Source organism: Cydia pomonella, chromosome 25 (genome assembly GCF_033807575.1).
Source record: "Cydia pomonella isolate Wapato2018A chromosome 25, ilCydPomo1, whole genome shotgun sequence".
Classification (NCBI taxonomy): Eukaryota; Metazoa; Arthropoda; class Insecta; order Lepidoptera; family Tortricidae; genus Cydia; species Cydia pomonella.
The window spans coordinates 7,770,825-7,783,399 of record NC_084727.1 but is presented as its reverse complement, the minus strand read 5'-3'; the positions used below and the strand labels follow the sequence as shown (position 1 = coordinate 7,783,399).

The 12,575-nt window shown below is 38.1% G+C and overlaps 1 protein-coding gene and 1 long non-coding RNA gene across 2 annotated transcripts in view; one reads left to right on the top strand and one right to left on the bottom strand.

The window, feature by feature from the left end:
* Window positions 1-8,885, top strand: part of LOC133531338 (programmed cell death protein 4) — a 31,418-nt gene extending 22,533 nt beyond the window's left edge. The window contains exons 7-9 of the mRNA XM_061869491.1: window positions 180-290; window positions 1,050-1,189; window positions 2,288-8,885. Of these exons, the coding sequence (XP_061725475.1) occupies window positions 180-290; window positions 1,050-1,189; window positions 2,288-2,360 (324 nt within the window). The 3' untranslated portion in view covers window positions 2,361-8,885. The remainder of the gene's footprint in view (window positions 1-179; window positions 291-1,049; window positions 1,190-2,287) is intronic.
* Window positions 8,886-9,741: 856 nt separating this feature from the next.
* LOC133531358 (uncharacterized) lies at window positions 9,742-12,292 on the bottom strand. The gene is made up of 3 exons (XR_009801515.1): window positions 12,123-12,292; window positions 11,217-11,356; window positions 9,742-9,885 (listed from the first exon to the last, which is right to left on the bottom strand). It is a non-coding gene; the product is annotated as an uncharacterized LOC133531358 (long non-coding RNA).
* Between the last annotated feature and the right edge of the window lie 283 nt (window positions 12,293-12,575).

Sequence of the window (12,575 nt, the reverse complement as noted above, 5' to 3'; positions counted from 1 at the left end):
GCCGAGGAGGCCATGCACTGCTTGCGCAAGCTGGATGTCAATAAATGCATACATTAACATTAAAAAGCGTATTACAAATTACAATCACGTTTACGTAATGAAGTATTCTTTTTTCGTCTGGATGCAAAAGCGTTGTCTTCAAAACCTGTGAAGATGCTAAAGGTTTCCATTGGTTTCAGACTATCTTGCTCGCGTTGGAAACAGTCAACTCCTCGGTGGAGGAACAGCTCTGCACGTTCTTGGCTGAACTGAGGCGCTGCGTCATCGTCACTCCCGACCAGATGGACCGGGTGAGTGGCCAACCTCGATATTCTATGCTTTGAACGTTGGCAAGGAACCCGAATGATATATAACTCCATACCTACATGAATCTAGTATAACTGGAACAGGCATGAGCGGTGGGGGAACTTACTGAATGGGATAGACCTTTGTACATCAAATTCTAATAGATCAAAGGCCAAATATATGGCGGCATCGTTTTAATCGATGGCGCCACAACCTTTGGGTTATGCCCGGTAAGATGGCGCCACTTTTTAATATTTAACACATCAGTGAAAGAATAAGGATCAATGTCAAATGGCGTTCTAAAAGTTTTAATCATGTGTCGAAAGATTGCAGTATATTTAATGTGGCTACAAAATTTTCTTTCACAATCCACATCTATGTATACATATGTATACATTGACATTTTCTTTTTTGTCGTGACATTTCCTTATTTATTAATTTTATATTTTTTGTTTTAATGTTAAGTTGACGATCTTTTAGTGAAAGCCTTTGTTTTATCCTTTTGTGTAAAATACTGTGTCTTTTTCTTTAAGAAATAAATAAATCTAATCTAATCTAATCTATTTCAAATTCCCTTTGGTTATACCATGCGGTTATTGCATACAAATCAAAATTCTACAGTAAATTAAAAACCGCAGCAACGGAAACCGCGCCGAAGTGCGGAGCACTGATAACCGCCAAAGCGTTTAGTGTCCTTTTTAAAGTAAAAAATAAATAAAGATGTGTGAATTCTGTGAATAGGAGTTTACATGGCGACCTTACAGGGCTTCCTCCGCGTGCTGGAGGACATGTCGGACATCGTGCTGGACGTGCCGCTGGCCTACATAATGCTGGACCGCTTCCTCGAGCGCTGCCAGCAGAAGTTCAAGCTGGGAGACGTGGTCATCAAGCGTATGCCGAGCAGGTGTGTTACAGATTTTTTTTTTTATACTACATCGGTGGCAAACAATCATACGGCCTCCCTGATGTTAAGCAGTCTCCGTAGCCTATGTACACCTGCAACTCCAGAGGAGTTACATGCGCGTTGCCGACCCTAACCCCACCCCCCCGTTGAGCTCTGGCAACCTTACTCACCGGCAGGAACACAACACTATGAGTAGGGTCTAGTGTTATTTGGCTGCGGTTTTCTGTAAGGTACTTCCCCAGTTGGGCTCTGCTCTAGATCTGGATTGACATCTGCTGTGCTGTGCCCTACCACACAAGTCGAGATGACATTCACATTGCCCATAACTCTCTTTTGGACGTAGTTTAAGGACATACCCGGGTCCAAATGGATGTTGCAGGTGTAGGGTTTCTTGCATGTGCTCGACTTGTTTGTCCAAATATTTGTGTTGCAATTATTTCCTTAATATCGCACGTATGATACCTACACCATCAACGAATTTACCAACTTTAAGTATTAATGACGGCGACATCTGTTATCCTAATGAAAACTGTATTTTTTTTTTCATTTGGCCCTGTCGTTTGTCATAATCCCCTTACTGCCCTGACTCTATTTTAGCCCTTAGTTTGTAGCACACAGGTTGCTCGGTGAAGATCGTATTTGCAGTTGTAGGGAAGAGTCGGAAATTGAAATCGTATCGTGTAATCCGATATGTATAAGTAAATAATTAATATTATCCCATACAGGGATAAGTTCGCCTTTGTTGTATTTAATTTACTCTGTAACTGTGTTTTTCGTGTTTTTATTTCTATGTACAATAAAGTATATACATACATAATTAATATTATAGGGACATTTCTTACACAAATTGACTAAGTCCCACGGCAAGCTCAAGCAAGCTTGTGTTGTGGGTACTCAGACCGCGATATATACAATAAACAAATACTTAAATACATAGAAAACATTCATGACTCTGGAACAAATATCTGTGCTCATCACACAACTACATGCCCTTGCCGGGATTCAAACCCAGGACCATCGGCTTCATAGGCAGGGTCACTACCCACTAGGCCAGACCGGTCGTCAAAATATATAATACAAATTTTATTTTATCGACAGAGGCCGCAAGCGCTACGTGTCGGAGGGCGACGGTGGCGCCATCAAGGACCACGCGCTCAAACTGCGCGAGTAAACTGCGTTCCGCCGTCGCACACACACACACACACACACACACACACACACACACACACACACATGCGTCATACTGAAGAGATGCTAAAAAAATTGCCTGCCGTTCCGTGAAGTTGAGTACAGTCGCCATCAGATATATCGGAGCGGCCAAGGCGCTCACAAATATCTGAACACGCCTCTATTGTCGAGGCGTTAGAGTGCGTGTTCAGATGTTTATGAGCACTTCGGCCGCTGCGAAATATTTGATAGTGACTGTACAATTAAGTCCGCTGCAAGTCCATACAAACGGAGTTTAGTTCTCATTTTAAAACTACTTGTTGGATTGTAATGAAATTGCACATCCAATGACATGAGGTATATTTATGCCTGTCAATCAATCAATCAAATATTTATTGATAAAATATAAGTATTTTACATGTCAACACTTTACAGCTAATGGGATTACACATATTATTATTTATCTAATTAAACATTACTTATCTATTACTTATCTAGGGTACATCATTATCTTGAGCCAAACATAATTTTTAATTTATTTTAATTCAAATTATACCGACTATTTTTTATTCTTGCATTTCACATAATGTTGTTATTTTAAATCAATAAAAAGACTAATATAAATAGTAACTTATTTTATAACATGCAATATATAACTACTTTATTATTAGATCTAGCATATATAAATAAATAACAATCTCACAATTAATATTATTTAATGCTATATAATATACCTCCTATTTTCTTGGAGCTTGGAGCCTGTAGTTCGTTTATATGGCTCTAGCTTATAAAACGAAGGAAATAGAGCAGAAACAAGTTCTGTATGAAACATTTAAAGTCGTTGTATTTTTATAACTATAGTATCTGAGGCTACATAAACTTATTCCAGGATATCCTTATCGTATTGTAAGTACAAAGTTTCAGAGCAATCTAGCTAGCCGTTTTGAAATGAGTGCGTAACTACGTTTGTATGGAGAACCGAGCTTGCTGGGGTTTCAAGTATGGGAAAAAAAAGATAGCATTCAAACCTATATGACCTATACACATACACAGTTCCTGTACGAAGCGATGTGGCGAAATCAAATTTTGTATCGCTTTTTATAGACATTTGCATACTGTTAAATAGTACACAAATACATAGCACCTAAAGGTTGGCAGATGAGTCTTCAGAAATGGATAGATACAGCCACTTTTTACGCACTCAACTTTAAAATTAAACTGGCGACCAAGCTAACTCTGCACCGAGTTTGATTGAATCAAAGTGTGGACATGCCAATCTAAACGTAATACATAGGTCACTAGATAAGTTTTGTAATAGACATGAAACAAGTGTAAGTAAATTTTAAAATAAAGTAAATGATTTCTGGCCAATCATTCTCTATGGAAATAAAGTTTTAATAAGTATATGTGATAGGCCACCTCTTTGTTTCATATTTTTCTATTGCAAAACTTATCTAGTGACCTATGTATTTACTATGGAAGGTAGAGGCATGGAACAAAATCTGCTTAGGCAGAACTGTTGCATAAGTGTCCAGCTGTCAGCTATAAATAATAGTTCCAAATCTCTCGAGTAGCGCTAGAGTAGCTAAGAACCTGGGCGTTATTGACGGAGTGAAGTGCGCTGTCTATGATTTGATAATTTTTTCAAGTATTCTAGGTATTGTAGCGCCACCTATTTAAGGTTTTTTGATGTAATTTTTTGGTACATGGAAATTTAATTCGTTACCTCCACCTTCCATAGTTCCATGTTGTCCTTTCAAGTAAGGCTGACATTGGCTGATATCGCCTATAATCTTGAATTGGTGGCTTTTTTGTCTATGACTAGAAAAACTAGAGATTTCTGTAACACTTTATCAGCTAACCAAGAAGTACAATCCACACAACAAACATGACAAGCAATATGGATAGCGGTAATTTAATAAAAGCCTAACTGTAACGTCTAAAGACAAAATATATAATTACTATTTGGTTGCGTAGTGAATGTAAGATATTGTATGGCTTTTTGTAAGTGGGCGTATCAACTTTTTATTGTCGTTTTGTTGTCCAGGGGAAGTAAAACTCGTAAGATCGTAATTTTATGGTGTTTAAGTTAGTCAAACGTACATATTTGTGTTAGTTATAAGCCATTTCCATAATGGGCCATCTAAGTATGTTAGTCGAACTTGATATCATTTCTTGAGACATTTCTTTTAACCAACTGTGCCCCCATGTCCCTTGGACAACGAAATAACAACACGAAAACAAGTTGATCCACCCAAGTAAATTTAAAGTTTAATAAATTTAGTGGCAATTAAAATGCAGTATATTTTGAAGTATTGATAATAATCGTAATAAAATACGATCACTAGGGTATGGTGATTTTCAGGGAATGAAATTTTGGACTGTACCGTCATATTTTTGACTCGGCCACCGCTTTTTTACTTCGTAAAAATAATTATTGACAGAGAAATTGTCAAAGTTAAAAAAGTAATCCAGCTTATGTGAAGGTTAGTGCTTGAAATCGTATGTTTCACGTTTAGTACAAATCGTGTCTTTTTTTATGCGTGCGACGGCGCGGTGTTGCCAGACTTGTATTTTAAGAGTAGCGGGTTTTTTAATTTGCATTTTATTGGGTTGCCATAATAACTAAATCACATAGATTTAAATCGAAAAAAAAACCTTTAAAAATGTGAAGGTATATAAAGTTGTACCTCCAACCTTTGTATTATAATTGTTTTTTTTTTATATATATTATTTCTACTCAGAAACACGAGCCTTTTAATTTTACTAAGAAAATAAATTTTCTTAGTAAAAATTATAATTTTCTAGGTAAAATGCTTATGCTCGTAAAAATGGTAATTCGCTAGTAATAATGCTAATGCTAGTAAAATTGCTAATTTGCTAGTAACAATGCTAATTGGCTAGTAAAAATGCTAATTTGCTAGAAAATAAATGTCTTGATTTTTTTTGTCTGTTTGGTTACGTTTTCAATACAACCTTCTATGACCTCAGCAAAACGGAGACATAATAATGTATGACTTTGGATTTGGACCCTTTTTCTCATATTAGGATTGAAAGAAGTCTTAGTGAAAATATAGTATAATAAATTCTAGTAAAAAAAAGTAAGTTGGAGCTACAACTTCAAATAAAAATGCCCATTTAAAAACATATAGATTTTTTTTTTTAATATCCATCTAGTTAAATGCAAATTAAGAAACCAACTGCTTTCTTTGGATATTAATTTTATAAAAGATAATATGTTCTAAGTTGTATGTAATCAATTCTACGATTTCACACGAGGCGCGTGGGGTAACATGAAAAATGTGTTGGACGTTCGCACCACCGTTCAAGTCTTTAAGTTGTTGAAAACCCAAAGTAAAGTGTTTGCTTAAAGTCGGCATACCACGAGTGTGCGGCACAAGCATATTCAGTAAAAAAAAAAAAGAAAAATGTATGGAAAATTTTGGACACTTTTTTTTCTATAAGGATTAAAAGGGCTCGCGATCCTGACTAGAAATAACAGAACAATGGCAAAAAAGGTCACATAAAAAGTGGCAAACAAAAAGAACCGCTCAGATAAATGGTGGTGTTTAAAATCTTGCTGTCTAATACCCATTACAAAAGAGGGTAGTTTTTATGTTACTTCACGCGTCCGTGTCACGCGTTGATATTTTTTATAACGTCTAGAGACGTTTAGAATAGGTGTTTTAAATTTTTATAAAGTCCAAACTGGGTGTGTTGTGGGGTACTTCACTCGCCTATTTTTAAACGGAACAACTTATGACTAACCAACATTTTGAGTATTACAATTTATTTAAAAGAAATTGTATGACGGTTTATTAAATCAGGTATATTTATGGACTTGGTAATGATCCAAAATTAATAACACTAGGTTTTGCAATCATCATAGGCAGTCACATACTGAAGTATATGTCGTAGTTAAAAGAGAACAATTGTATTGATCAAACGTTTTCATTAGGGTATCGGACTAAAACAATAATTAAGAAATACGTGGAATACAATTTTACTCAAAAAATAAAGTTTTACCTTTTGAACGCCAGCCGGCCAAGGAATATGTCCTGCCCCGGACGCCAGTCGATCGCGATTGTTTAAGCGAAATTGAACTTTACGGAGTCCCGCGTAAGTCCCTATTGCATTAGCGAAGCTGTCGGCGACGTTGGCGTCCTTGGCAATGCTTTCCGATGGACGACTACAGCTGAATGTGGCGATCAAAAGGTTAACCACACAAATTGATAGCGTCTCTCAGATTTTTACTACCAAAATAAACATGAAATATCCAAAAAAATACATTTTAAAAGCCTGTCCGATACCCTATTAAAAATGATATATTATATCAACAACTACTCATAGCATTGGTTTCGTTTTGACATATATCTAAGAACGGGATTTACAGGCAATAAGAATGGGGCCAGTACAACGGTGTCACGCACACGAATTCGAGCCAATCGTGCAGTCTAACGCCGCAACGCGATTGGCTGATGAGTTCGCATCACGCGCGCGATTGGTCGCAACTAGTGTTAGACTACACGATTGGCTCGAATACGCGAGTGACACCACTGAATTAGCACCACTCTTAGCGCCAGTAAGGCCCGTCCTTAGATATACGCCAATGCGTTATGCCATTTAAGATCATTTGGGGTAGGAGAAACATAGTTTTTTTTGCTCGGGGCAAGAGGATTCCCTACGTGTTTCTCTTACGTAATATAACAATAAGTTAGTTTGCTCAGACCCCTGCAACACCCAGTTATTTAGAGGCGAGAGAAAGCTTTGATTCTTTCTGATTATTTTCAGGTCACACGACAATTAATTTTTTGTTACTTGTTTGACGAGACTAATAATTAGAGTCATGAAAACTGCAAATATCTATGCAAATTTACGTTTGAAGTATAGTATGGTTTATACTTAACACATTCACTGCCAACGTTTTCGTAGCGCTACGCTCGTAACCGATCCCAGCGTTTTCCCGCTTTGTAGAGGAAAGCGACTACGAACAGAGAACCCGCCGAGCGGGTTCCCGGCACTCAATGTGTTAATCGTGTAGCCCATACATTTTGTTTCCTAAATACATATAGTTCGTGTCATCCACGATCACGCGCAGATCTGTCAAATCTAACTTTTAACCTCTTGAACGCCAGACAGCGAAGGAATTTGCCGTGCCCCGGACGCAGGCGAACACGATTATTTAAACGAAATTGAACTTTACGGAGTCGCGCGTTAGTCCCTATTGCATTGGCGAAACTGTCGGCTGTAGCCGTCGTTGGCGTCCTTGGCAAGTATTTCAGATGTCGGCCATAGCCGACGGTGGCGGTCAAAAGGTTAATAACATGACAATATGAGTTAAGGCGCGCGTCTTCGTGAATGACACGATCTCACAGACATGCCATTATTAATAAAAAATCTTATAAAACGTCAGTTAGAGCAGTCTCAAAAGGGTTATCTCAAGCATTTTGAATGTCCTTGTGGCATTATTATCATTCCAAAGCATATTAAATTAACGTAGCTTTCATGCCCGTAACTGCCGAAAAGTATGTTATTTTGGTAGATTATAATTGTAAAGCGCTGGTGGCCTAGCGGTGAGAGCGTGCGACTTGCAATCCGGAGGTCGCGGGTTCAAACCCCGGCTCGTACCTATGAGTTTTTCGGAACTTACGTACGAAATATCATTTGATATTTACCAGTCGCTTTTCGGTGAAGGAAAACATCGTGAGGAAACCGGACTAATCCCAACAAGGCCTAGTTTACCCTCTGGGTTGGAAGGTCAGATGGCAGTCGCTTTCGTAAAAACTAGTGCCTACGACAAATCTTGGGATTAGGTGTCAAGCGGACCCCAGGCTCCCATGAGCTGTGGCAAAATGCCGGGACAACGCGAGGAAGAAGAGACTTTATAATTGTGAACTAACGATAAGCACGTCTCACTGGCGCAATGCCATTGACCGCCGGCATCGCAGGCGGGACAGCAATATAATATGCGTACAAAAGAGAAACAGGCGGGTCAATGTACGAAATTTGTCGTGCTAAGCGTCCTTACTTAGCATATTGAAAAAAAAATGGAGTGTTGTGGAGGGGCAAGAGGCTCCCCAACATAAAGGTTCATAGACTGATTGAATGAGGTAATCTACCAAACTGATATTTTTAGCCATGAGACTGCTCATAGGGAGCATTCCACGGCTTGCCCCGTACAAACGCATGTTATTTCGTGTATTACAACTTAGTTTCGTCGTTTAAAGCCGGTTATTTTTCTGGCTATATATTCTTACCATTTGTCACAGAAAAAGAAACTCCTACACCTGTAATTTTTTCAGGAAAATCGCGTTTGAACGGGGCAGCGGTAGACAATTTCATGGAATGCTCCCATAGACTGCATTTCGCCATTTACCCACCACGTTTGCATTTGGTCGTGTGGCCTGGCAGTCATTTAGGTGCCTGGTCCTATTGAGGATGAATTGTGATTTATTTTGACTGGAGAATGTTTTGAGTCAGTGATTGGCTAGTTTGTTGATAAATAAAAATAAATAGAGGATATTTCATATATTGTTGTTTTATTTTTTAACCCTACATTAAAAATAAATTCTTTTATTAGTATTTTGGGATATGCAAACAAGGTTTTAGGTGATATACATGTCTATGCAATGTGGAAACCGCCTCCTGCATGAGTAAAGTAATTTTGTAGATTGTACAACAAGGGCATAAAGCGATCCATTTTTATCCGAGGCAATTTATTGGCCCTGCGCTCGGACAAGGATAAAAAGCGGCCAAGTGCGAGTCGGACTCGCCCATGAAGGGTTCCGTACCATTTATGACGAAAACTACTTACTAGATCTCGTTCAAACCAATTTTCGGTGGAAGTTTGCATGGTAATGTATATCATATATTTTTTTTTAGTTTTATCATTGTTATTTTAGAAGTTACAGGGGGGGGGCACATTTTACCATTTTGGAAGTGTCTCTCGCGCAAACTATTCAGTTTAGAAAAAAATTATATTAGAAACCTCAATATCATTTTTTCTATTTTTGTGTGAAAATCTTAATGCGGTTCATAGAATACATCTACTTACCAAGTTTAGTTCTTATAGTTTTGGAAAAAAGTGGCTGTGACATAAACGGACAGACATGACGAATCTATAAGGGTTCCGTTTTTTGCCATTTGGCAGCGGAACCCTAAAAATTGACAGTTTTGATTGAGGATTGTGAGGAAATCATACAAAAATATCCAATATTTTAAGCTATTTTGCCGTATTTTTTCAAGGCTAATGGACTTTATAGCTAAATGAATAAGGATCATAATAGATTATTATACTTTATGCTCAAAGAGCATAATAAGCAATTTTACGCCGCTTACACGGGACTTAAACGTCAATCTTACGAGCATGAGAAGTAAAAAGAATATTTATTCAAATAACTATTTTATTAAATAAACCAATCTTAAATAATAACGTAACTGGCGATAAATAATATTAATTTCTATTAAAACTAATAATATCGCATTATTATTGCTGTGATGTGAGTAAATACTTTGTGCAGGAAGCTCATCTGAAACAAAATAGAAAATTGAATTAACAATAAGCAACTGTCTTATTTAAATACATTTTGATAATTATTATTATCTTCGAGCAACACTGGCTTCCGACACGTCGGAAGGGAGGAGCCAAAGCGATATGTCACCGTACAAATCGTTCTGCAATTTTTTGCGGGGGGAAACGTGCACACAGTCGCACTTCTCACTCACTACTTACAAAATCCAATCTGTAATGACGACACAAATACATAGAAAATGACACACGTCAAAGACAAATCTTGCAGACCTCGATCTCCTTTTGAGTACGGACGAGTCACAACATGCACTGCCATAGGTACAGTTGTACCTATGCTTCGGCAGAGGGGAAATAGTATGAATGCCGTCTCCCTTCCTGGCGTTGCTCGAAGATTATTATAGAGCTCTTTGTCCCATCTTACCATCAACATGATCTGTTAACATTACGGCTCCATATTATATTTTGACCTTGAAAAGTACATATGCACACAAATCTTATTGAGAGATTGTATAGTAGCGAAAATTTTTTAGCTGCAATTTTCTTCTTCTTCCTCGCGTTGTCCCGGCATTTTGCCACGGCTCATGGGAGCCTGGGGTCCGCTTGACAAGTAATCCCAAGATTTGGTGTAGGCACTAGTTTTTACGAAAGCGACTGCCATCTGACCTTCCAACCCAGAGGGTAAACTAGGCCTTGTTAGGATTAGTCCGGTTTCCTCACGATGTTTTCCTTCACCGAAAAGCGACTGGTAAATATGAAATGATATTTCGTACATAAGTTCCGAAAAACTCATTGGTACGAGCCGGGGTTTGAACCCGCGACCTCCGGATTGCAAGTCGCACGCTCTTACCGCTAGGCCACCAGCGCTTTAGCTGCAATTTTAATATCATAATACAGATGTTATAATGCTAACAATTACCAATAGTTATTTTCCGTGGATGGGTTCTATTCAAATTGATTATTTGGTATAATGAAAGTGAGTGAACCAACCGTAGGCAGCAGTGAAGTGTTAATTTAAGGCAGAAGGAGACTCTCTAACATAGTACAAAGAGTGGGGAAGTACGTTACCTTCATACAAACGCACCGCGCGCGGCTTGTATGTGTGTGCCATAGTATCTGTGCGTCGCCGCACGCAAACTCAAACAAAAGCCCCTGACTGGCGCACTGAGAAATGGGTCAAAATTTTGTTTGAGTGCGTGCAGCATCGCAAAATAGGCGCAAGTCGTCGAGTTGCGGAAAATCGCCCGAATACAATACAATACTTCCCCACTCTTTGTACTGTGCCTCTAATGTGCACAAGCATGCAAGCAAGGAAGAGGAGTTGAGATTTACCTCAATCTCGCCTAGGCCGCTCGCCATGAGTGGAGTACCGAGCCGGCACCTGCCTTATCTGCCACCACTGAACTACTGCTGCTACCGCAGCCACCACCACCGCTGCGCTTATCATAATACCCTTGGCTAGCACCTCCATTCTGGAATAAGGTGGACTTTAGGTTGGGTCTATTTTTGCATTTGGATATTTTTTTCTTCTCATTTTCTACAGTTTTACCTCTTAGCTATAAAAAATGGATGTGAAAACTTAAGATTATTAGGCGGGTCCACACTCGGGCGAGGAAAACATGCGCCGCCTCGTTGAGGTACATCTACACTGGCCATTTTTTGCACGAGGAAATTGCCTCGTGCGTATGCTCGCTCTGTGTGGACCCGCCTATTTAGGCATAAAATATGAGTAACTGGTAAATATATTTAAAAAGGCTACTCTGTGCCAAATATTTTACACATCCATTACAAATTTATATATATAACTGAAACATCGTGTGATGTTTATCGCACCTAAAATTAAATACCTTATTAGTGATACATATAAAGAATATCATCATTCCGTGATTCTGATTACTTTCAATTTCAATCAAGTATCCTTAATATATCACAATTTGTATCATAATTGCTTTAAAGTAGCAGATATTGGAAGTTTGTCAGAGATAAAACAAGCATATGCTTTAAATAGACATGAAACGAGTGCGTAGAACCTACAAGAAGTGTGTATAAATAAATAATAAGATAATTTGCAAACATATTGTAACGCTGTTCTACTTAACGCATAGAAGACCTGAACGATTCTTATGGCAATCTTGCATTGTTTCTTTCACGCTTTTTAACTCACCACTTAACGATACTGAATTTATTGATCAAACAAATCAAAATGCCACAAAAACCAACGAACTGCATGTAACTTACATAAACTACAGTATTTAAAATCTTCAAAGTAAACTTCGGTTGATTCACTGGAGGCTAGATTAAAACTAAACTAACGCTCGAAAGTCATTTTCTTATCTCCGCTTTTGTTTTCATGTAAATCCCCGAAGAATACTCAGACAAAACCACAACAAAAATACTGAAAACAGAAATAATAACTGTGGCCCTAGTGAAAAAGGGTACAAGTCTCTGGCAGCGCAGGTGTAAAGGGGTGTAAGTTCCACGTAACACTTATGCCCTTATACATCTAAACTGCCAGAGACTTGTACCCTTTTTCACTAGGGCCACTTTAAAATGTATTGTGCACGGTTCCGTTCCGTTCTCCTCAAAGATTATGTCAAATAAAATAATATTTAACAAGAAGTTTCTATTAAGACAAATAATGTTTGGGTTTTGTAATAATTGAAATATAAGATGGGAAAATCAAAGAGTAAA